This window comes from Dasypus novemcinctus, chromosome 9 (assembly GCF_030445035.2).
Source record: "Dasypus novemcinctus isolate mDasNov1 chromosome 9, mDasNov1.1.hap2, whole genome shotgun sequence".
Taxonomy (NCBI): domain Eukaryota; kingdom Metazoa; phylum Chordata; class Mammalia; order Cingulata; family Dasypodidae; genus Dasypus; species Dasypus novemcinctus.
The window spans coordinates 41,512,959-41,538,793 of record NC_080681.1 but is presented as its reverse complement, the minus strand read 5'-3'; the positions used below and the strand labels follow the sequence as shown (position 1 = coordinate 41,538,793).

The 25,835-nt window shown below is 35.9% G+C and overlaps 1 protein-coding gene across 1 annotated transcript in view; it reads right to left on the bottom strand.

The window, feature by feature from the left end:
* Positions 1 to 25,835, bottom strand: part of ZNHIT6 (zinc finger HIT-type containing 6) — a 66,453-nt gene that overhangs the window by 31,072 nt on the left and 9,546 nt on the right. Inside the window, exons 5-7 of the mRNA XM_004480902.5 lie at positions 23,275 to 23,378; positions 2,247 to 2,315; positions 738 to 818 (exon numbers count right to left, since the gene is read on the bottom strand). Coding sequence (XP_004480959.1) covers positions 738 to 818; positions 2,247 to 2,315; positions 23,275 to 23,378 — 254 coding nt within the window. The remainder of the gene's footprint in view (positions 1 to 737; positions 819 to 2,246; positions 2,316 to 23,274; positions 23,379 to 25,835) is intronic.

Sequence of the window (25,835 nt, the reverse complement as noted above, 5' to 3'; positions counted from 1 at the left end):
CACCTACTATGGGCTAGGCTTTGTACTAGGTGCTTTTTATGTGTTCATTTCTTTTAAGCTTCATAACAACCTATCTGGTTAAGTATCATTCCCATTGTACTGATTGGAAAAACTGAGGCCCAGAAATTAAGTAACTTATTCCTGATCACGTAGCTAATAAGGGACAGAGCCAGGTATATCAACCCGGATATTCAGGACTAAATCTCTCTATTATGCTATGTTAACCACTTTTGTCCATACAATATTCTGGATAGGGTAGAGGATATCTTACTTAGTTCTTTAAGTCTTGGCTGAAACAGGATTTCTTCTTGTATTTAGCAGTTACTAGGACACTAAATTTTTAGAGTCTTTGATTTAACTTGAAAGGCAGTTTAGTGTAAGGGTTACGAGTACATATACTGTTGCCAGACTGCCTGGTTTGAATCCCAGTCTCCTCACTTATTAGCTATATGAAGTTACTTAACCATTTTGAGACTCAGTAAAATGGGTCTAATAGTAACTTTATAGGGTTTCTAAGAATGTAAGGCTTAAATTAATCAATGCATGTAAGGTGCTTCAAAGAGTGTCTGGAGCACAGTAAACATTCAGTAACTGTTAACATTATCTCTGACTGATGACCACAAGGCTATAGGGCAGGCAGAAACTAAAGTTTCTAATACATTTTCTAATAAAAGTTATGGCTTCACACAAGTACTTCAATATTTTAAATAATTTCAGAAAAAATTTTTGAAACATACCTTTGACGAATTATAGGATCAGACTTTTCAGGATCAATGTAAGTTCTTAAGATTTCATTAATAGTTTTATCATCTGGTACCCTTTCCAATATAAAATAAATAAACAAATAAATAAACAAACCCCACATTATTAGTCGTAATTTTCTACTAAAGGTGTTAACTTAGCATTACTAAATCTTATGGGTTTTGGTATAAATAAGTGAACACAGACCTTTTATTTTAACCTTGGCAAAATGTAACATCCTTTTAAGTAAAAATTATTTAGGAAAAAAGCTCAAAAAGACTTCTTGGACACACTTAAGAAGGTTTTAAAAAACAACATTTTGAGAAGCTCCCTATAAATCAATTACAAAAACATGAAGCTTCTTTTAAGACACACCTGTGCTCAACATGAAAGGAGCCAGGGTGAAATATATTTGAAAATTGCTGAAATCAAAAATCTGAAAAAAAAAAGCTTCAGATGATGCTAATTTCAGTGCATGCTCAAAGTTTACTCATTCTAATTCAGAAGGCCGGAATACAAATAAATGCTAATTAACCTGGAAACAAAGCATTATACAATTTCAAACTTTCCTGTGTGTATGTACGTAATTTTAAACTCTTATAAAGCTAGAGAATCAAAATTAAAACATTGTTCTAAAATAGTAATTTTCCTCATTCATTCATGTTCCTACATCTGTAGTGCTATATACTCCTGTGCATAAAATTTAAGTCATTCCCCATCTTTATAGTCCAGTAGGCAACTTCAAATAAGAAAGTTCTTCACTAATATCTAGATGATAATCAGAGAGGGCATTTATCTATAATGTGGATATATGCTAAATATACTACCTAAAAAACATCTTTAAAATTTTCATAACCTAAGGAATCAAATAGTACTCAACCATTAAAAAATTTTAGTGACTTTTTTTCTGAGGGATACATATGATGATGCCAATAGCAGTAATCTTTGTAGAGTAGAACTTTGGGTCATTATTCATTTCAGGCCTTTTTTTTCCTTGAGTAATATCACGCATATAAGCATTTATATAATGTATATGTACTCTCTGAAGAAAATTAAATGAATATTCTATACAACATCCAGTTTAATAGAAAGATTTCAGCCCCCTTGATTCTCCTTGCACTCCTCTCCAATACCACCTTCCCTCTGCTGAAGTAACCACTATCATGATTTTTGTGCTAATCCTTTCCTTTAAAGTTCTAACTTCTCTTTATATATCCCTAAAGAGTACACTGTAGGGTTTTCAGGAAAAAAAAAGTATGTTCACAAACAGAATCACACTGAATGAATTTTTCAATAACTTGCTTTTCTCACTCAATATTATCTATGAGATTCATCCATGTTGTACGTATGCAGCTGTAGTTCATTCATTTTCACCAGTGTTTACTATGAACATAGCACAACTTTGTCATCCAATCTACTACTGATGGACATTAACAGTGTATTTTTTAAACAAAGGCTTAAAATAAAAGCAAATCAGTTCTTAATATATAAGGGTGATACTATACCTTTTTTCTATGTATGCAGCTTGACTCTGAGGAAACAGGAGCTTTACATGCCAACAAAACTGCTGTTTTCTAAGAGAAAATTATGTAAGTATCAAGTTAGGTAAGTCTGAATGCAAATCAAACTTCCAATTTTTCATTTTACAAAAGTATACTTAAAATTTAAGCATCTTTTCTATGAAAAGTTATTTTCTCTTTTCTATGATTTTAAAAGTTATGTTTTTGGAACAATATGTTTGCAAGAGTTTTAAGTGGGGAAAAAAATGTGAACCAGTTCTGACTTCCAACACCCTGAATTAGAAGGCAATTTCTCATAATGCAGGGGCTTTTGAGATTGGTTTGCTACTACCTGAAGTTTACAAACAAATTTCCTCATGACTAAAAGCAATCAACCTAATGTCTTTTCCTGTATAGTCAGGAAATTAGGTGAATGAAGTATTGTCCAGTTGAATCCAGCTGGCTGCAGATAAACTTCTGAGGTATAAGTACGCATATTCAGTAGCAAAACAGTAGACAACAAGCTGGTTGCTAAGCAGAATGCACTCTGAATTAAAGTCTTTCTGGTCTCAAGTCTACAGTTTGGTTTGATATAGGATTGACAGTAAAAATTCACTAAACATTACCTGATTTTACAAAGATTCCGTATGTTTTATTTAACATACTTAAATTAGGTGACACTAGATACCATTCATTTTTTAAAAAAAATCTAATGCTCAAAATATTCAACCCATTACAGAAATTTAAATGTCTTCACTACATGATGGTTTCACACATTTTTTGTTTGTTTTTTTTTTACTTAGGAGAAATTAAAAAAAAAAGGCAAGTTAATGGTTTCCACCAAACATTTATATGGTTTAGACAAATTTTCAGAAGATAATGATCACAAAACTAAGTGAAAATTTGGGTTAGCTACCACAGATCTGCACATGACAATTCTCTTTAATAAGAGGACAGTTTCTGGCACTAGAGACAGAAAAATGTTTGATTAAGCTTAAGATAGTGCAACTGTCACCCAAGAATTGATCATTTAAGTTTAATATTTCTGACAGTACAAAGCTGTAAAGTGCCTTTCACTAATCTAAAGGCCAGCTGTCTAAAATCTTAGAGGAAAAAATTTAAACACAAATGCAACAGCTACCAATTTTAAATAAACAATTCTTCCAAAATGAAATACCTTGCAAAGTTCATTATCCATGAAATTGGCATAGCATGGTATAGTGGCCTAGAGTTAAGCACCCCGGATAAACACGTTCTAATCTTAATCCATTCCTGTGGGTGTGAAGTAGAACCTTTCGATGAGGTATAGCCCACGTTCATCAGGATGGGTCTTAATCCTAATATTGTAGGCCTAATAGAGAAGGCCAGAAAGGGAGAAGCCATGGGAAGCAGTCAGAAATGGAAGTCAACAGAACCTACAGGAGAAAGGAGAAGATGCTGCCTGTGCACTGCCCTGTGATGGAAAACTCAAGGAACCCCAAAGACTGTCGGCCAGCCAGAAGACACTGACCCTGAGAAGAAGCAAGCCTTCTAGCCTCTGAACTGTGGGCCAATAAAATTCCTGTTCTTAAGCCCACCCACTGGATGGTATTTGTTTCAGCAGCTGAGAAATGGAAACACATGGTACCATAGTTAAGAGGCTGTGAGAAACCATATTCTCTCTTATTAATAAATAAATGGATTTTTGTGCATCTTATTGCATAATATGTTTTCTTTCTGAATATATTTGTTTTTCCATATTAAGTAACAGAGGGGAAAGAAGGATCACTGACTTGTCACCTTGTGGAGTTGTAAATCCTAATTGCCTCAATCATTGTTGGGGTAATTTCAAGAACCACTCATCTTTATTAACATTCAGTAGACGCTAAATAACTTCAGAAAGTACTTAACATTCCAAACACAAAGAGAGGAAAGTCCTTGGAAATCATTTTAGTTAACAAGCTGGGGTTACAATTAAGTCATTTATTTCTAGTTTGTTATATACACCCTATTAAATTATAACTAGCACTTTTTCTATATTTGGCTTCAGTTCAAAAATGAACAAATTTGAAAAGTTAAGAAAAGTAGATGCTTGAAATATTTAAAAAATGACAAAAAAATAATACTTGTTCATTGCCTATTTATCAAAATGCTCAAGTACCTAGAATATTCCAGTTAATTTAGCACCCCAAGACGCTATGTTTAGCATTTGATGGTGGCAATTATTAAAACTTAATGTTCCCTCTGGACAACCTGGTAAGTGTAACAGAAACACTGACCTGTTCTTTGAATTCAATGGAAACTGAAATAACTATTCATCCATAGCAAAGTATTTTCCTATTATATATATAATCTTGAGAGAGAGAGAGACCATGCATACTCAAATGGGGGCAGTATCACTCTAAATGAGGTAAAAATTTGTTCTTGGGGGGGTGGCAAAAATTTTCTTAGCTATTACAATGGTTTGCAGTCTTCCAAAGGATCACTGTACATAAGGAAATATACAGTATATTTTTGGTATATAAATGTCATCAGAGGGGGGCATTTAGGGGGAAAATGTCGAGAAAGTTTCCTTGGGAAAGGCAATAATGAAAAAGATTGAGAAACACTGAGACAGATGGTGCATTTATTGAAAGAGGAAAATAAATGATATTTTATACTTTTTTCAGTGAGTTAATACAGGGAACTTATTTACCAACCCTTGCTTACTAGAAACTGTGAAGGATCATTTTCTTTCAGTTTAAATAAGGAACATGTAGATGAAGAGACACATTTGGGGAAGGGGTTGGTTCTATACCCATATACTAAAAGTCACCAGCACCTTATAAATGGTACTGCTCTCTTGATAAGAGATATACAAACTCTTCTATAACCAAAAAAGTATAAACGAAAATGAAAAAAATTTTTTTACCTATTATATTAGCAAAGATAAATAATTGGGCAAATACTCAATGATGTCCGCTGTACAACTTTTTATAATAGGAAAAAATTAGAAACAATCTAAATGTACATCATTAGAAAGTTGATTAAATAAATCATGGTACAACTACGTAATGAATGTTAAGTAGTCATAAAGGATGAGGCAGGTGGCAGACTTGGCCCAGTGGTTAGGGTGTCCATCTACCACATGGGAGGTCCACAGTTCAAACCTCGGGCCTCCTTGACCCGTGTGGAGCTGGCACATGCACAGTGCTAATGTGCGCAAGGAGTGCCATGCCAGCAGGGGTGTCCCACACGTAGGGGAGCCTAATGCGCAAGGAGTGCATCCTCTAAGGAGAACCGCCCAGCGCGAAAGAAAGTGCAGCCTGCCCAGGAATGGTGCCGCACACACACAGAGAACTGACACAACAAGATGACGCAACAAAAAGAAACACAGCTTCCCATGCCGTTGACAACAACAGAAGAGAACAAAGAACACGCAGCAAATAGACACAGAGGACAGATGGGGGGGGGAGAGATAAATAAATAAATCTTAAAAAAAAAAAAAAGATGAGGCAGAACTATATGCACTGACAGAGAAAAATGTGTGTTGAATGATAGCAATGATAGCATTTGTATTTAAAATATAGATTCAGACACATATTTATGAGTGTGTGGAGGAAATACCCCAAACTTTTAACTGCAGTTATTTCTTAATGTTATATAAAGACTAAATCCTTAGTTTATATGTCTGTATTAAACAAATATTTTATGTAATGATTTATACCTTTTATAATCAGCAAAATCAAAGATGTTTTCATGAAAATGTGCAGGACTGTAGTGATAAAAAGACAGGAATAATTTTAATATGCTTTTTAAACTTAAGAATATTTCACTATTGGTTGCATTCGTTTAAGATGTCTCACTATTTCAGAAATTACTACCAAACCACAGCTAGGGTTACTTATCTAATCGTTTTGATAGCCTTCAGTTCTATCTCCGTCAATAAATATGACAACTAAAAGTTACATAGGGAGGTTGAATTCTAAGAACTAAGGTTTCTAAAAGTTTAAAGGAGTATGAAACTTCTTGTGCTTTTTTAAAAAAAATTCTCATTCCACTCAGTCATTGATTAACCAACATTTACTCAACAACTCTGGAGGGCCTGCTAGGCATTAGAGATGCAAAGAGACTAAGCGAGGGAACCAGACTTCTTTTTAGAGCAGTAAGTCAACCACCAACCCTGAGTGCTGCATTTTTTCTCATCTATTTTACTTATGAGAGGAGGTTTTCACAGGTTTTTCCTGTGAAAGCACTCAGTTCCTTATTGACAGTACACACAGCAGAGGAGAGGGCAGAAGGTATGGGGACCACAGTTTGAAACCCACTCTAACAACTTACCACTTATTCTTTTTTCTTTTTTTTTTTTTAAAGGAGATAGCAGGGAATGAACCCAGGACCTTGTACATGGGAAGCAGGTGCTCAGCCACTAAGCTATATCTGCTTCCCAATGAAAGTCGCTTTTTTCTTTTGTTTGTTTCTTTTTAGGAGACACTGGGGATTAAACCCCCGACCCCATATGTGGGAAGCAGGTGCTCAACCACTTGAGCTACATCTGCTCCCCACTGCTTATTCTTGAGCAAGCCATTTGTGTGCCTCAGGTTTCTTAGTGTAAAATGGGGATTACAAAAGCATTTATTTCATAGGACAAAATGAGTGAAAGCACATCAAAAGCTTAGAACATAAAGAATTAAAAAATGTTAGCCATTGTTACCATCATCATTGTTATAATTCTACAGGAGTTAATTTCCCTGAATTATGCAGCTTAGAATAGAAATACTGATAGTTTTAAACTGAAAATATTCTGCCACAATTTCATAGCCAAAGTCTTATTTTCGTTGACTAGTGGCTAGAGATAAAAATGGATAGTTGAATAATACTAGACTGTAAAGGACTCCAAAAGCTCTGTTAAGCAGTAGGAATTTTATCCTGTAGTTTCTGCAGCAACAACAAAGGTGTTTTGAAGGAGTGAAGGGCTTAGATAGGGATCCATCATCCTCCTATTAAATTCTCCTAATAAGTGTTCCTATAGTAAGTATATTTAGGCCATTAACATTTTGGCTCTCGTTTGTAAAGATTAAGGGAAGTATTTCCTACAACTTTTGAGAATCACACTGACATTTGAAACCTTTCAAAGAAAAAACAACATAAAAACATTGAAATAATCCTTCACTCATAGTCATTCCATCTTTTAAAATTTTTACAAGGTCAAAAAGTAAAGTCTTCTCAAAAATTAATGAAACTATTTCTCATAAAAACAATCCACATTTTTTTTTTAAGTTTTTTTTTTTTTAGGTACCAGGGCCAGGGATTGAACCCTGACCTCACATGTGGGAAGCCAGTGCTCAACCACCATGCCACACCGGCTCCCCTGAGCTAGCCCCTTGTTTGTTCACTTGTTGTTTGTTTGCTTGTTGTTTGCTTGTTTTTTTTTTTTTTGGTCCTGTTTTTAGGAAGCACTGGAGACCAAACCCAGGACCTCCCATGAGGGAAGGTGGCACTCAATCGCTCGAGCCATATCCATTCCCCCACATATTGTATTAGAACTAGTACTGTGATAAGTGAATACAGAAGGTATGTCTAGTTACTTAGCCTGGATTAAAAGAATTTGAGTTGGGGAGAATGAAAACCATAATTTTTGTGTCTTATACCACTGTGAACATTTTTGAAAAGTTCCAGTTATAAATACATTCTATTTTGCTCTTTTAAAAATTAGTACCATGAAGCAAGTATAGCTCAGTTGTTGAGAACCTGCTGTGCATGTATGAGGCCCCTGGTTCATGCCCCAGTACCTCCTAAAAAAAATAGTACCATCACTACAGCAGTTTGATATAGTTATAAATTCCAAAAACAGATATTGGATTATGTTTGTAATCTGGTCTGTACCTTGGCGTGATTAAGTTATGATTAGGGGAAGTGGACTTGGCTCAACAGATAGAGCATCTGCCTACCATACGGGAGGTCCGTGGTTCAAACCTAGGACCTCCTTGACCCGTGTGGAGCTGGCCCACGTGCAGTGCTGATGTGTGCAAGGAGTGCTGTGCCACGCAGGGGTGTCCCCCTCGTAGGGGAGCCCCATGCACAAGGAGCACACCCCATAAGGAGAGCCGCCCAGTGCAAAAGACAGTCCAGCCTGCCCAGGAGTGGCGCCACACACATGGAGAGCTGATGCAGCAAGATGATGCAACAAAAAGAGATAGATTCCCAGGCTGGTGACAAGAATAGAAGCAGACACAGAAGAACACACAGTGAATGGACACAGAGAGCAGACAAGGGGGGGGGAGGGGGGTAGAAATAAATAAAATAATAAATCTTTAAAAAAAAAGTTATGATTAGGGCTTTGATTGGGCCATGTCATTAGGGCATTGAGTCCCCACTCATTGATGGGTGGGGATTCACAGATAAAAGGCATGGCAAAGGACAGAGTTGAGAGTTTTGGATGTTGGAATTTTGATGTTGGAGTTTGATGCTGACACCTGAAGCTGGAGTCCCAGGAAGTCAGCACACAGAGGAAAGAGAGGTAAGCCCCAGGAAGGGAGGAATCCAGGAAGCCCGAACCCTTGCAGACATTGGCTATCTTGCTCCAACACGTAAAAATAGACTTTGGTGAGGGAAGTAACTTAAGCTTTATGGCCTGGTATCTGTAAGCTCCTACTCCAAAGAAATACCCTTTATAAAAACCAACCAATTTCTGATATTTTGCATCAGCACCCCTTTGGTTGACTAATATTCACTATATGCTATCATGTTCCCCAATGGAACAGCAACAATCCCCCAAGTGCAATGGCAAAGACCAACAAAGATAGATGGTCCAACGATGAGCCCTTGATACTGATGGCTCAGATTATGAGCCTGTGTGCCTGAAATATGAACTAGGCCTAGAGCTGTGGGATGCCTAAGAGTTACCTCCTGAGAGCCTCCCTGTTGCTCAAATGTGGTCACTCTAAGCCAAACTCAGCATGTAGATGCATTGCCTTCCCCCCAGCATGGGACATGACTCCCAGGGATGAGCCTCCCTGGTGCCGAGGGATTACTACCAAGCACCAGCTGATGATGTAACTAGAAAAAGACCTTGAATAAAGGGGTCAACTCAGACCGGCAGAATATCTCATCCTACATGTAATATCAGGTGTTAAAAACTGCTTTTTGACTTTGGATAAAAGAAGGAAATGGAAAGGACAAGTGAGTTTATATGGCTATGAGTCTCCAAAAAAGAGTCAGGAGGTCATAAAAGGGGTCACGCTTACGCATGCCTCAGCAGGGTACCAGAAGACAGTCAAGGTAGATGGAAACTGAGGTGCTGGTCCTCCTGAGGGCTGCAGAGACCCACAGCTTCTACGGTCATGGCAGATGGCTCTGGAGTTCAGGGCCATGTCATTTGGCCCTACTTTGGAGTTTGTGTTCCTGAGTGTGATGGAGCTGGACTCATATATGACCTTTCTACACATGCTTCTTCTGTTACTTTCACTGGACCTGTGGCTGGCGTTTGGGTTGGTGTATACTCAAGAGACCTGAATCTCTGGACTGTCCATGGGATGACCAGGCCCTGGGCCTCAGCAGACTGTGACTCCTACCCTCTGGTTTGTTGGACTTACCCTGGCCAGCTGACAGGGAGGTGTAGAGGGTCAACCACCACACCAGGGAGCCAAGAATGCCTACAGCTGCAAGCAGGAGAATTACACCCATCATCCATGTGGAATCTAAGCCCCCTCTTGATGTAGAGGGGGACTGGATATAACCATCCCAGGGTCCAAAGGATGGAGGAATAGAGTATGGATGAGAGTGGACTTACTGGTGTTCTGCTGGGGAAATACTGTGATTAGTAAGGGAAGAAATTGTAGTAGTGATGTGGAGAGGGTGGCCACGGTGGCTGCTGATGGTAGGGAGATGGAAGAAGAGATATGGTGTGGGGGCATTTTCAGGATTTGGAGTTGTCCTGCGTGGTGCTGAAGGGATGGATGCTGGACGTTGTGTGTCCTGCCATGGCCCACTGAGTGGACTGGGAGACAGTGTGGACTACAATGTGGACCACTGTCCATGTGTTGCAGCGGTGCTCCAGAATGTATTCACCAGGTGCAGTGGATGTGCTGTGATGATGGAAGAGGTTGTTGATGGGGAAGGGCTGGGGTCAGTGGGGTGGAAGATATATGAGGGCCTCATATTTTCTGAATGTAACATTAAAAGCAAATAAAGAAGAAAAAGGAAACAAGTTAACCATGTGGTATTACTGGTTTTAGTAGGGCAGTATATTAGTAACATGGATCTTGAAGACACAAATTGAAATGAAAAAGTACATTGTGTTTCAAATACTTGATAAATACTTGCATGCTTAATATAGAAGTTTTCAACTGGGGGTGGTGCTAGCCTGGGGTTGGGGTGGCATTGTGAAGGCATTTGGAAATGTCTGGGTAGTTTTGATTGTTTCAAGACTGGGGAACACTATAGGCCAGGGGTTTTAACAAGGGGTCCATGAGCTTGAATTGAAATTCAAAAAACCATTATTCTTGTGGGGATGTGTTAGTGTGGGTGTGATATATTTATTAAATAATACACAGTACAGTGTGGAATTAGTAAGGGGTCTGTGGTTTTCACCTGACTGGCAAAGGGATCCGTGGAGCAAAAAAGATTAAGAACACCTGCTTTAGGCCTCTAGTGAGCAGGCATCAGGTATACTAACCTTCCTGTACTGAATGGGAAGTCCTACATAACAAAATATTGCCCTGTACAAAATCCAATAGAGCCCCTTCTAAGAAACACTGGAACGTAGAAAGAAGATATATGCACAGCAAAAATGAATTCCAGCAATAAACGCTGGCATCTGTGTTATATTAACTTGGAGAAAATATGTACCATAAGAACTCAGGCAAAGGGCAAATAATGGAGGAGATGAGTTATGTTACAGGCTTTCATGAATGGCTAGCAAATATGAAAAGGGAACGCTTTCTAGGTTTAAAAATGATGACGAGTCTGGGTATATTTAGTTGAACACATTAGGAAATCAGGTGGGGACAGCCTAAGAAGATACATACCCAATGACTCTGTTCAGTCCTGAGGCCTGTAGTAGAAGGGAAGATCCCTGGCAGAAAAAGGAAATTTCTTCTGCTCCAAGTCTGATTATACCTAAACTCCCCGCTTGGCACATAAAGCCCCACAAGGTCCCACCCACCCCAGCCAGCCTCTCCAGCCTTATCCTCTGGAATTTAGCAGCTTTCACTCTAGTTTCTATACACACCTAACTATTTACATTGCCTTAACTTCACCACTCTCTGTTTGCATCTGGATAAAAACCTAGAGATAAAACCTCTTCATTGTCTTTCAAAATTTTGCTCAAATCCTATCTGCTCTGGGAAGTCTTCTCCATGAATAAGAACCTCCCTCATTCTCTCCTACCTCTAGGTTGGCTCAGTGAGAACTCCCTCCCTTGTGTTCACACAGCAACTCCTGTACACTACATTGTAAGTTTGCTGACTTCATCTTCCCATTAACTTGTGAACTATCTGAGAACAAGAGCAGTGACTTACTGGCATACAGGTCTGTAGTTTTCAGGTAGAGATAAACATCAGAATCACCTGGTGCTTTATAAAAATAAAGATGCCTAAGACCTACCTAGGCCTAGTGAATTAGCAATTCTGTTGATGAGGCCCAGGTATTTGCATTTTTAAAGTGCCCCACAGTTAATTTAGATGTGCACCCTAAATTGAAAGTCACTATATATAAAACTGGCACTATTATTATAGAAATATAGCACTACTATATATAAGGCAGCAGGCACAAAGAAGTTAAGAAAGCTACCTTATACATAAAGATTAAATTAAATTTTGTCATGGTTAATGCAAAAATAAACCTTCAATATATAGTAACTGTATCATTATTCATCTTTTCCAAAGCAAATACACTGAGGAAGACTTACATATTGTGCTTAATAAGAAATGAAATGTATTATATTTCTAACTGCCTGAAAGGTAGCAATTTCTAAGTTCCTGTCAAATGAGGAGGGAGATAAGAAGAGGGAGTTAATTTCAGGCCATGAAATGGGGTACATTACTTGAGAGCTACAGACAGGCAAAGACCAGATGAGATGAAATGAGATAAATTTTTTACGTATTGGCAATTCTACCTATGGCCACTGAAGATATCTCTGAGTACAGGTATCTTCTCAAAGCTCAGAAACATTAAGGAATTCTGAATAGGTGACCATTATGGTAAAAGCATGATTCTGAAAATGTTTCTAGCAGTAGTGTGTAAGAGTGACTGACGATAAGGAGAATTTTTTGAGTCAGTAAAAGGTTTGTTATTTCTTTACAAGAAGGACACCTAGTGGCTGGCTTCTAAAATAGTCCTGGAGATCTTAAACATTAATTTACACTGAGAATGGGCACAACTGAACTACCTTAATACCGCAAGCCTAAGAGAGACACACACACAGTTAAAAAACCCTAGGACAAGAGGAAGGATTTTGGAAGTTAAGAACTCACAGTTTTAAGCAGACAGTGGATAAAGGAATGGTAAGCAGAAGGACTGGGCTGCTTACAACTGAAGGTCAAGCAAGGCCTCTGTGGAAACAAACTAGGGAAAGAGGAAGGTCAAAAGTTGGGTCAATACCTGGGAATGGGTGGTTAGCCCAGACCAAAGATTATGGAGTTGAGCTAAAGACATTACTGGGGAGAGGTTCCTCAGTCCAAGTTATTCTTCCAAGGTGTATTCCCTCATCTCATTGCTGATACCCTCAGACTCAAATCGCCAGGAAAATAAAAAATGAGATCTCCAGAACCAGATGAAACATGTTATATAAGGAAACCAGTCTGCAGGCTTGATTTCCATGGATTCTGGCAAGAAACACTAAAACACAACAGAAAGAAAGTGGTAGTCATGCATAAAAATGTACAATTTTATATGATAGTATCATAATACTTTTCAAAGATTAAATTTACAACCAAAAATATATGATTCTGTCAACATCTATTAATGTCTTTAAACTACTTTTTAATAATTCATTTTATTCATCTTTAAAACAGGGTTTAAAATTCAAAAAGTACAAAAGGGCATAAAATTCCCATGTACCTGTCTCTCTCTACCCAGTTCCCCTCCTCCAGGTAACCTCTGTTACCATTTACTGTGTAAACTTCAAGAGATAACATAAGCAATATAAACATGCATGTATGTAAATCATATTTTTTTCACACATGGTGAAACAAAATGCACATGGCTTTACACTAACTTTTATTCACTTACTATTTCTGGGAATCATTTTACATTATTACATTTAGAGCTGCCTCATTCTTTTTTTCACTGTACAGGCATACCATAATTTAAGCACTGCACTACTGATGGACACTTAGATTTTTACTAATCTTTGCTATTACAAACAATATTGCACTGAATATCCTTGTACATATTTCACTTTCTACATATATGAATACAGTTTCTAGAAGTAGAATTGCTAAGTGAATGAGCAATAATCATGCCTTCCTGATTCATCTCTTTTCCACTAATGATCTTAGCATCAGATTCAGTAGCTTTATACTGGGACCAATATTTATTTTAAACAATTAGGGTAATAGGGCAGAGAAAACCCTCCCAATATCACACACACAGAAATTCTAGAGAAACAGAACAAAAATACTGAGCTCATTAGCAAGTAAGAGAAATCTCCAGGAAGTAAGAAGCTGAAGCTTCTACTATATTTGCTTCTATCATATTGCTCTGGAGGCACCTACCAATCTTGGTAACCAAAATGCTTGTGTTTTAATAGCCACTGAGGCTTGAGTCAAGGTGTTAGGCCTATAAAAGCTGAAGATTTCAAACTGAGATCACTGCATAAAGCCGGTGAAAGTGTGACCCAGAAAGATCCTGCATACTTGTACACTGCTAAAAGGAGATAAGCAAACTTCTTGACCTCAGCTTGGGCTCCAAGGAGATAGGAAAGAGAAAAAGTGTTTTAATTGAGAATGCGTAACTATAGGTTCTTCAAACAGGTTAAGGGTTCAAATTATTACTACTAGCATAGTATAAGGAACTTCAAAATGAGAAATTAAAGAGTTCTGATAAATAAATAAAAATAAGAACAAACAAAAACAAAAACAGAGAGTCCTGCTTAGTGCCATGGAATATCAGCATAAACAAATGCATACCACCTTCCATAAAAAGCCCAGATAAAACTGAGTTCACATCCATATTAGAAAAATAAAAGGAAAAAAAACATCATAATCGAGTCAGCAGAAAATAGCAGACTATAGTATCAGACCCCCAAGAACTTCAGATACTGGAATTATTTGAATAAAGAAAATGAAGTTTAAAATTTACATAGAAAATAAATGTTTTAAACTATGGAGGAAAAAAAAACACAACAACACAAGAGAGCTGAAAAGGAAGGAATAAAATTCTATCTAAAAGACTAGAGATTTAGAAAAGAAAGAAACAGAACTTCCAGAAATGAAAAACATAACTGGAAAAAAATACCACAATTCAGTAGCTAGCGTTAAAAATCTTATTAGACGCAGCTAAGGAGAGAAATCAGTGAGCTAGTGAAATAGATGGACAAAGATGGAAATCATGGAAGAAAGATTAAGAGATGAATTTTCTAAAATTGTCATATTCAGGAAATAAGACAAATTCTAAGGAAGATATATCAAAATGAAACTGCAAAACTCCAAAGACAAAAGCGAAGCTCTTAAAAATAACTGAAAGAGAAAAAACAAGTGTTCTCAATTGTGGCAAAATAAGGAGAAAACAGTGGACCAGTAATTCATAAAGTATTAAAATACATGTCAGCTTAGTATTTCATATACAGCTAAACTATCATTCAAAAGGGTAAGCTTTATGATTTCATATTTATGAAGTTCTAGAACAGGCAAACTCAATTAATGTTCAATAGGGAAAAAAAATTAGAACAATGTTAGCCTCTCGGTAGCAGGGGAACCGACCAGGGAAAAGCTTCCTTGATAGACGGTAATGTTCTATATATTCATAGGGGCCAGGTTATACACAGGTATATGCATCTATCAAAATTCAGCAAAGGACAGTTAAGATTTCTGCATTTTGCTACCTGCAAATTTTACATGAAAACAAACAAACAAAAAACTCCCCCTGCAAACAACTACTGAACTCTAGAGTCAATGATACACATGCTGAAACTTAAAGCGCAAGCAGAGTGATGTCTGCATTTAGTTTGAGATGAGCAAAAAATACGACAGATTAATGGATGGATAGATGGAGAGATATAGGCTAAAACAAAGGCAGTAAAATGTTAATGGTAGAATTAGGTGGTGGGTATATGCGTATTTACTGCAAAATTCCAACTTTGCTTTATGTTTGAAATATTTATATAATATTGGGGAAAAAATTTAAATAGTCAAAACAGATCTATAAGGTTAGAAGTTAGGGAGACAGTTAACTTCAGGAAAGGAGGTGGTAGGTATACACAGAGAAGGCTGTACCAGGGAGGCTTCTGTCTTGCTGCTAATATTCTTTCTTGAACTCATTACACTAATGATTTGTGTACTGTTGTTATGTCTTATATTTCAATTAAAAAATGAGAGAGGAAAAAAAGATCAAACAAATTTTCAGACAAAAATTGATAAAGCATATTCTTATATTCTTTATTATAAAACCAAAATCCACCAAAAGGATATGCTCTAGTCCTAACATCTGGTCCCATGAAGGTGATCTTATTTCAAATAAGGTCATTGAGGATGTGATTAGTTAAGACTTAGACAAACTGAATTAGGGTGGGCCTTAACCCAACATGGCTGGAGGCCTTTTAAGAAGAGGGAAATCTGGACAGAGCTAACAGGGCAGAAACCAAGTGAAAACAGGCAGAGACTGGTACTACAGCTACAAGTCAAGGAATGCCAGTAATTGCTGATTGATCGCCAGAAGTTAGGAAAAGGCAAGGAAGGACTGGTCCTGCCAACACTTCGATTTCAGACTTGTAGCCTCCATAAGTGTCTGGCAACAAATTTCTGTTGTTTTAAGCCACTTAGTTCATGGTACTTTGTTACAGCAGCCCCAGGAACTAATACAGGTCCTCACTAAAAGAATTTTGAGAAGATACACTTCAGGAAGAAGGATATGAGGCTTGGTTAAAAACAAAGGTGAACAAAAATACTGGTACATATTTGAGAAGACTGCAATTATATCCTTTTTAATAATGAGGAAACTGAGGTACAGATACAGAGAGATTAAGGTCACACATCTAGTAAATATCAGAGCTGGGATTTAAAACCCCTCTATTTGGTTCCAGAAAAAAACCAAAACCAATAATTAATGAGAAGAAACAGACCAGAGAGACATTTTCCCTATGGTAATACATATAATGATCACTGTGTAGTATACTAACACCTTTAGTAGCTTAAAGTAAGCACAGCAATAAGATTCAAAGAGTTATTTCTTAAAATGTCCTCAATATAGGTCAAAATATTTCAGTCCAAAATATTCTATTTCTATAGGGAACAAACCAATGTGGCTTGTGCATGCAGCTTTACTTAACAGACTCACCTAAAAATCATATATCAAATATTGTTTGTATGGGCATTTTTCTGGCAAAAGGATTTTTATCTTTTAGTTGATTCTCAAAGGGGGTCAGATCCAAAGAATCACTGAAATAAAGTGAGCTACATATCTGTCGAAGCTTCATAAACTGTTTATACCTTAAAATAATTTTTTTCACTAAACATATAGATATTATTCCATTACTGTATTTCTAAATCTAACTCTTTTTGTTTAACGGCTGAAAGGCAGTCACCATATGAAGGTACCATCATTTATTTAACTCTGTCCCATATTGATGGATTCTTTAGGATGTTTCAGTTTTTACACTATTAGAAACAATGTTGCAATAGGTATACTTGTATCTCTGTCTCTGTGAACTTATAAAAATACATGTGTAGGATAAATTTCATAAGTGGCAAGTATAACATTTTGAATAATTTTATCAAACTGCCTTTTAAAATGACTGTACCAAATGATACTGTCAAGAACAGTGGGAAAGGAAAATGGCCTGATTAACCTATATCATCATTATATTCCATATTATTAAAACATGCTTATTATTTATACACATTATGTACATTTTTGTGTAAATATACATAGATATATTTTACTGTGACCACTTATTCTTACCTTTTGCCCCATTTCCTAATATTAAGTCTTTTTTCTTATTAATGCATAAGCATTATTTATCATATACTTTGAAGGTTTTTTTTTTTTGTCTAGTTCATCTTTTGAATTTATTATGGTCTTTTCTGCCATAAAAATTTAAAAATTTTATGTAAACGTACTAATTTTTAAAATTAAAAAAATTTTTACTTTTTAAATTTATTTTTTATTAATTTCTTTTTGTATTTTTAAAATTTTTCTTTTATCTTTTGTATTATTTTTCTTGTTATGGCTTCTGGATGAGAAGTTTCTTCTCTTCAAGGTTATGAAAATACTCTCATACTTTTTATTTCATTTAAAAATTTTGACCAGCCTGGAAGGTATCTGTAAAAAAATCCAGCTTTCCTGTGCCAAAACAGCTTCCCAACCCCACTCATTAAATAATTATTTTATTAATTTGAAATGCTACCTTGATCGTATACTAGAATATCAAACATAATTGTGTATTTTCTATAACCTAAACTATACTAATAGTAGACTTCTATGCCTGTACTATAAAAACATTAAATGCTAGAATTTCATAAATTTTAACGTATTATGAATTCAACCTCATTACTCCCCTTTAACATGTTTTTCTTGGTACTTCTCTTGTGTTTATTCTTCAGAATTCTCCAGTCATTTTGTCATGACCCAACTTTTTCTCAAAAAAAAAAAAAAAAAAAAAAATAGAAGTCCCAAATCAAAAACAACAAAATCTACTGGTGTTTTGATTAGGATCGCATAAGATTGAAATATATTAAGAAATTTAAGAAATAAATGTTATTTTTACAATATTGAACGTCCTAAGAACAAGTTATTTTTTTCATTTACTCAAATCTTTTAAGTCACTCTGTAAAGTTTAAATTTTTATTATACAGAGTTTTTATATTAGAATCTTTGATTGGCACTGGATAAAAATGAACATAAAGTTATATGACCTATGAAGAGATGAGGTAAAGAAGTAACTACTGAAAGAGCCACTATTTAAAGTAGTGTTTTGGGACCTGCTTCAAAGTAAGCAGAGGAGCTTTCTGTTGGACACATTAAATGATCAAACACCTATTTTTACCAGAGAATGTCAATCATGACTTGGCTCAACCTATTAAGTATCCCTTTTACTTTTCTTTGTTCATTAAAGATAACCATTATTGACCTTCCTGCAAATTCATCAGTGGCTAAAATTTATCATTTCAAAATATATTTTTGATTTCCAGACTGATTAACCCTACTTTGACTAGTCAAAATCACAGCTTTTATACTTAGAAAAGACTCACATATCATGCAATTTTGCATAATGCTGTAGATTTATAGTCATACTGGTTAAAAACTCCTGCAATAAAGGATGACTGGGTTAAATGAATTGATGCTTCCAAGGCATCCTATTGCTTCTGCTGCTACAGTCACCTGCTGGTAGTCCTACAGAGGTAATCCAGGGAAAAAGGTGCATTAGTCACACTTCATATCAGGGAATTTAACCTTTTTAAAACTTTTAATAAACTTTGAAGTAATTTTAGACTTTATAGAAAACTTGCAAAAACAGTACAAAGCATTTTTTACTCAGAACCTCAAAATTTACCATTGGGACATTTAAATTTCAAACAACTCCAATTTGAGTTTATGACTATGTTGCAGCTCTAACTATTAAATGAGCAAAGGATGAATTTAATTACTAGGGGGTAATAACAATACTAGCATAGTGCCTAATCTCTTAACAATTCCAAAATCTTCTCATCTCTGAAACTGAAAGTTTTTTCATAACTCCTCTGGCAGCAAAAGCTTGTTGATAATTATCACTTATCCAATACAATGTGAATATTCATAGGTTTCATAGTAATGCTTGATTATGTAATGTTGCTCCCACTGTGAATGTTATATATTCAATGTACCATACTCCCAACAACTTCAGCTAAGGGAAGTTATTGGGAGTATACAATAACAGTTATTGTATACTATTTACTACACACCAGGTACCACTTCAGGACTTTTTAATCCCCTCAATAACCCAGTAAGATTAGATCTTTGTCATCTAATTTGTATCATGCAGCAGAGACAATATTCAAATCCAGGTTTATCTGGGTCAAAGCCTTTACTAAATCCTTAACTACTTTTGATGGGCTGGTTGAAAAAAATGCACTGAAAACTAGCCTGGAGGCATGGGAGTGAACAGAATATTCTGAAAAGATTTAGCATCCCCTTCTCTGTATAGTGAAGATTTCACTTAGTCCTTCCAGCAGATACTACTATAATCATCTAAAATCCCTAGTCATTTTTACATGAATGGCTGATAAAAACACAGTATCCTGAACAAGGAACTTATAAATTTCTTTATGCATTTTTTCCCACTAAAGTAAAATACAGGACCTTATTATATATTTAGTTACTTATGCACCATTCTTTAGCAATCAAAATTTTCTGCAATCCCAATTCTGTCATATAATGTATGAATTATCTGGCTCAGGAAAGGATATAAACTATAAATTCAATAAATTTTCAATCTACATTCACCTAATCACTGATTCTCAAATGGAGATGATTTTGTCCTCTACAGGATATCTGGCAATGTCCAGAGACATTTTTTTGTTATTACAACCTGTGTGTGTCAATGTGTATGTGTGTATGCTACCAGCATCTAGTGGGTAGAGGCCAGAGGTACTGAGAAACATCCAAAAATGCACAGGACAGCCCCCCAAAACAAAATTATTGACAGAAAATGTTAATAGCACCAAGGGTTAGATATTCTGATCTAAATCACTGACGAAATGCTGATCAAGAATGAACGAATATTGGGACACCCATAAAGAAACTTCTAAGCTATCAAATTACCACAATATTGTTTATATTTTTTTCTCTCAGATTTCATTAGACTTTTTACCCCACTCACTATACAATATTCTTTATGACTGTTCAACTAGCTGGGAACTCCCAACTTAATGCATTACTAGTCAGCCAATGCCTGAATACAGACATTTATATAGTTGATAACAACACCAATTTTCATTTGAAAATAAGAATGAACAGTTTTAATAATGAACTAATTGAGCAATTCAGTCATAGTGATATGACTTATTTTTTTCACTGAACCAACTTCCAAAATGGTTCTATGAATGAAAGATCACCTCAATACTACTTATTGGATTGTCATATTTTATACTTGAAATTAAAGACATCAATCCAAAACACATGGGCAATTGTTCTAGATCTCATTTAACAGTTCTATTTTACAGAAATTTTTACATAGGATATTCACAACTATTTAAAATGCATTAAAAAAAAAGGATTAGAGGACAAAATTAAAGGATAAATGCAGGCTGGATGAAAATATTTGTAATGTATGTAACAGTCAAAGATTTTAAAAGCAGTACGAGACATAAATAGGCATGTCTTAAATAAAAATATCCAGCTAAGCCTCTTTAATTAAAAAGGGTACCAAACATTTTTGGTGAGGGTACTAAATGTACTTTTTATTTTTGGAGGACAATTTAGAGTTTCTTTCAAAATTTTAAATGCATATATTCTCTGACTCAGAAATTCTACTTTTAAGGAATTGACCCAACAGAAAAGTCATATTAAGTGCACAAGACAATTTGTTCAAGGATGTTTACTTCTGCCTTATTGATAACACTTAAAAACTAGAAATAAGCTAAATGTTTATGGATTAGGAAATTATTATGTAAATTAGAATACATTCAATACTATGGATTATATTATTTTAAAATAATGAGGTAGGTAACCATTAACAAGAGGTCCACAATACACTAAATGGAAAAAAGCTAACTACAGGAAAAAAAGTGTGCATTTATTCAGAGGGAAAACTATAGTTAACTGAACTTGGGGAGTGTCATGTTACTTTTTATACTTGTTTGAATCTTTAATATTATGTTTTACTTTACTAACTGAAAAAGGTAAAGAAAACATGATTAGAAGGAAACTTAAGAAGTATCAGTGGCTCATCTCTAGACAGTGGAATTACAGGTACAATTTTTCCTTCAAACTTTTTCATGATAAGAAGGCATTATTTTTGCAAACTACTATATATTGGCTTCTTTTGATGTGCCAGTAACTGTTAATATAGTAAAGGCTACAACTCTATAAGAAAGCTATCATCAGCTCCATTTTACAGATGTGAAAGAGGCTAACAAATGGACTCTAAAGCCTATTGTGCATTATGCTGTGAATCTCTTCATGGGAAAATAATAAAACTGTAAGAAACCCAACCCCAAATCACTTTTTGCTCATGAACAAAAGGCATATTCCAAAGCAGTCCAATTTGCCATTCCTGGGACTTGTGGTATTCCAAATTAACAGAGAATATCAATTTGGGTTATAAATCCAGAAAATATACTGCATGTAATATCAGAAAAAACCTCCCCCATATATCTGTGCATCTAAAAACAAAAAATATATGCTTTAGTGTAGAAGCCCCTTAGTTCTGAGACCGAAGCTCTGACAACAATCATTCTGAATTGTTCCCTTTATAAAAAAGGAACATTTTATATTTGAGAAGGCACAAACCAGTTACCTTAAAATTTCAAACAAATTATGTAAATTCCTAAATATGTCAGTTTGAAAATGCATGAAGGTATTATTTCATATCTGATAAATGTAAGGCATTATTTTACTTTTGAAGCAAAACAAGAAAAAAAGAAAAGAAAGTTTTACAAATATATATGTCTTGAACATGTACAATAAATGGATAACACCATCTTCTAATAGAACATTTTCTGAAGAGGTGGAAGGATTACTAGAATAATGATAATTCTGATGGTTTTATCTTTCAACTTATAGTAAAACTGGATGAGTACCTTAGGGTTTACCTAACTCAATGCCCCCATTAGCAGATGAGGCTGAGAGAAGGGAAGTGATGTACACAAGCTATCACAGTTACTAAGAGACTGAAAAGGTAGGGACTGACTCAGGTTCTCTGACTCTAAGTTCAAAATCTTGACATCAGCAAGGTATTATCCAATACTTTTGGGATCCTGTTCTTTGTTGTCTTGCAGGGCTTCTTAACCCAATACTTCAGAAAGCAGCAAACTAATCTTCCTTGTGCTATCTGTACACACAGACTCACCGCTAAAGTAAATATTTTCAAAGTTCCTTTCCTTTCTACTACCTACTTTTAAATGAAACCTTATTTGGAATCCCAATACAGAAAGGATTAGAAAAACAGACTTCCTCTGGGTAAAGCAGTACAGAGGCCCTGCTTTGACTCACGGCTATGTTCTTGAAGCCCCGGCACTACTAGCATGGTACCTTAAGCCTTAGAGCAATATAGTTTATTTCTGTGTATGAGAGTGTTCTACAGCACTGCTACTCAGAATATGCTTTTTGTTAATCTTCAGCATCACTGGGGAGCTTGTTAGGAATGCACAATATTAAACTCGATGCAGGCCTATAAATCACATTCTGCATATTTAACAAGATCCCTAGGTGATTCATAAGTACATTAAAGTTCAAGAGGTTGTCTCAAAGGAAATCAAATTTGATTTTTATTATTAGCTTCACATGACATAAATTTACCATCAAAATATTAAAGTTTCTAACTGCTTAGTGTTAATTTGTGTAGTTATCTTGTCATGACTAATAACAAACAGCTGATGATAGACCACACTTTGGGTAGCAATGCTCCAGAGCAGGAGTTCTTAACCTTTTTTGTTCCACAGTTGCCAGTCAGTTGAAATGAATACTACTGTAATTTATTTATTGCATGTGTTCATAAGTGAAGGAAATGCTAAGCTGCAGTTAGAGGTCAGAGAAAATAAAAATAATAAGCTGACTTTTTCAATTTAAGCTCATGGACCACCTGAATTCTTTCCACAAACTGCTTGGGGATCCATGGACCCCTGGTTAAGAACCCCTGCTCTAGAGCAAACCAAACCTTAAAGGATTTCCTAATCAGATCAGAACATCTGACATGCTAACAATGAAGTGAGAAACTTACTTCTTATCGAAAAACGTTGAATTCTCCTTCCTCTTGGTGAATCCATTGGGTAGAAGTTTTAAGTCAATACCTTGCCTCCGGGCACGGTTTTTCATAAAGTATGTCTAACAACCAAAACGAAACAGACATAAGTTTAAAATGCCTTAATTTTCAAAGGTTCAATGGTTAATAACATAATATTTAAGATTTACTTAGTGCTTATCGCATAACACAAATTGTGCTCATCAGTAATTTCTCACATAACCCTCACAACACCACCATGAAATAAGTAGAATTATCATTTAGCAATAAGAATTAATGAGATTCCAAAATTATGCTTCTGAGAGGTAGAGCCTATATTGAGATCAGGTCTAATTCTACAGTCTGTGCTTTTAACCATACACTCTATAAGTCAAAAAGATTTCATGGGGATTTACAACAAAACAAACACCCTAAGCCATTTGGCAGTTATAGGGACCACCTACACAGTTTGTTATTTCTGTTTTTCTGACTGTTTTATACAATAGCTGTACATGGGTCTGACTTTATTATTAGACAGGTAGCCCACAAGGAGGAACCATGGCACTGACTAGTAGAAGGCCCTAATCAAAGTTAAGCACTGTTACAATACCAATCAAAATATCAATAGTCTACTTTACAGAAATAGAAAGGCAATTACCAAATATATTTGGAAGGGAAAGAGCACCTGAATAGCCAAAAGCTTTCTAAAAAAGAGCAATTTGGGAGGACTTTTACTGCCTAATTTTGAAATGTGTATAAAGCTACATTGGTCAAAACAATATGATATTGGTATAAAGACAGATACATTGATCAGTAGAATAGAACTGAGAGTCTAGAAATAAACCCTCAACTCTATGGTCAACTGATTTTTTGACAAACCTACCAAGGCCATGGTAAGTTCAACAAATGGTGTTGTGAGAACTGGATATACATAACCAAAAGAATGAAAGAGGAACCCCATCTCACTTCCTAGACAAGAATCAACTCAAAATAGATCAAAGAATTAAATATAAAAGCCAGGATCATAAAACTACTGGAAGAAAATGTTGGGAAACATTTCCAAGAATGCACAATACTGGTAGATAGTGATTTCTTGGATCTTACACACAAAGCACGAGCAACAAAAGGAAAAATAGGGAAACGGACTTTGGCCCAGTGGTTAGGGCGTCCGTCTACGACACGGAAGGTCCGCGGTTCAAGCCCCGGGCCTCCTTGACCCGTGTGGAGCTGGCCCATGCGCAGTGCTGATGCGCGCAAGGAGTGCTGTGCCACACAGGGGTGTCCCCCGCGTAGGGGAGCCCCACACGCAAGGAGTGCACCCATAAGGAGAGCCGCCCAGCGCGAAGGAGGGAGCAGCCTGCTGAGGAATGGCGCCGCCCACACTTCCCGTGCCGCTGACGACAACAGAAGCGGACAAAGAAACAAGACGTAGCAAAAAGACACAGAAAACAGACAACCGGGGGAGGGGAGGGGGGGAATTAAATAAATAAAAATAAATCTTTAAAAAAAAAAAGGAAAAATAGATAACTGGGACCTTCTCAATATTAAACACTGCTGCACCTCAAAGGACTTCGCCAAAAAGGTTAAAAGGCAGCTGATTCAATAGGAGAAAATATTTGGGAATCACATAGCTGATAAGAGTTTAATATCCATGATATATAAAGAGATGCTACAACTCAACAATAAAAAGACAAACAACCCAATTAAAAAATGGGTAAAAGACTTGAATAGACATTTATCCAAAGAAGAAATACCAATGGCAAAAAAAAAAAACACATGAAAAACTGTTCAACCTCACAATTAGTGAAATGCAAATCAAAGCTGCAATGAGATATCATTTCACACCTATTAGAATGGTCACTATTAAAAAGACAGATAACTACAAGTGTTGAAGATGTAGAGATAGGAACACTTATTCACTATTGGTGGGAATGTAGAATGGTATAGCCACTGGAGGACTGTTTGGTCATTCCCAAAGAAGCTGAATGTAGACATGTCACATGACCCTGCAATACCACTCTAGGTATATACCAGAAGAACCCAAAGCAGTGACACAAACAGACACCTGCACGCTGATGTTCACAGCAGCATTACTCATTATTGCCAAAAGTTGGAAACAACCCAGGTGTCCATCAATTGATAAATGGATAAACAAACTGTGATGTACACACATGATGGAATATTATGCAGCTGTAAGAAGAAATGAAGTTACAAAGCATATGACAACATGGGTGAACTTGGAGGACATTATGTTGAGTGAGGCCAGCCAGACACAAAAGGACAAATACTGTATAAATGCACTATTATGAACTAAATATATTGTATAAACTCATAGAGTTAATAACTAGAATATGTGTCACCAGAAAGCAGAATGAGGTTAGAGAATGGAAAGCTGAGACTTAACTTGTGTAGAATTGGTAAAAGAGGTTGCTTGTGAACCTCTGGAAATGAACAGAAACAGTAAAAGCACAACATTGCTATAAGAAGCAATGTTATTATATGGGAATGACAGTGGCTAAAAGGGAAGGACTAAGGTCATGTTTATTACTGGAAGGAAAGTT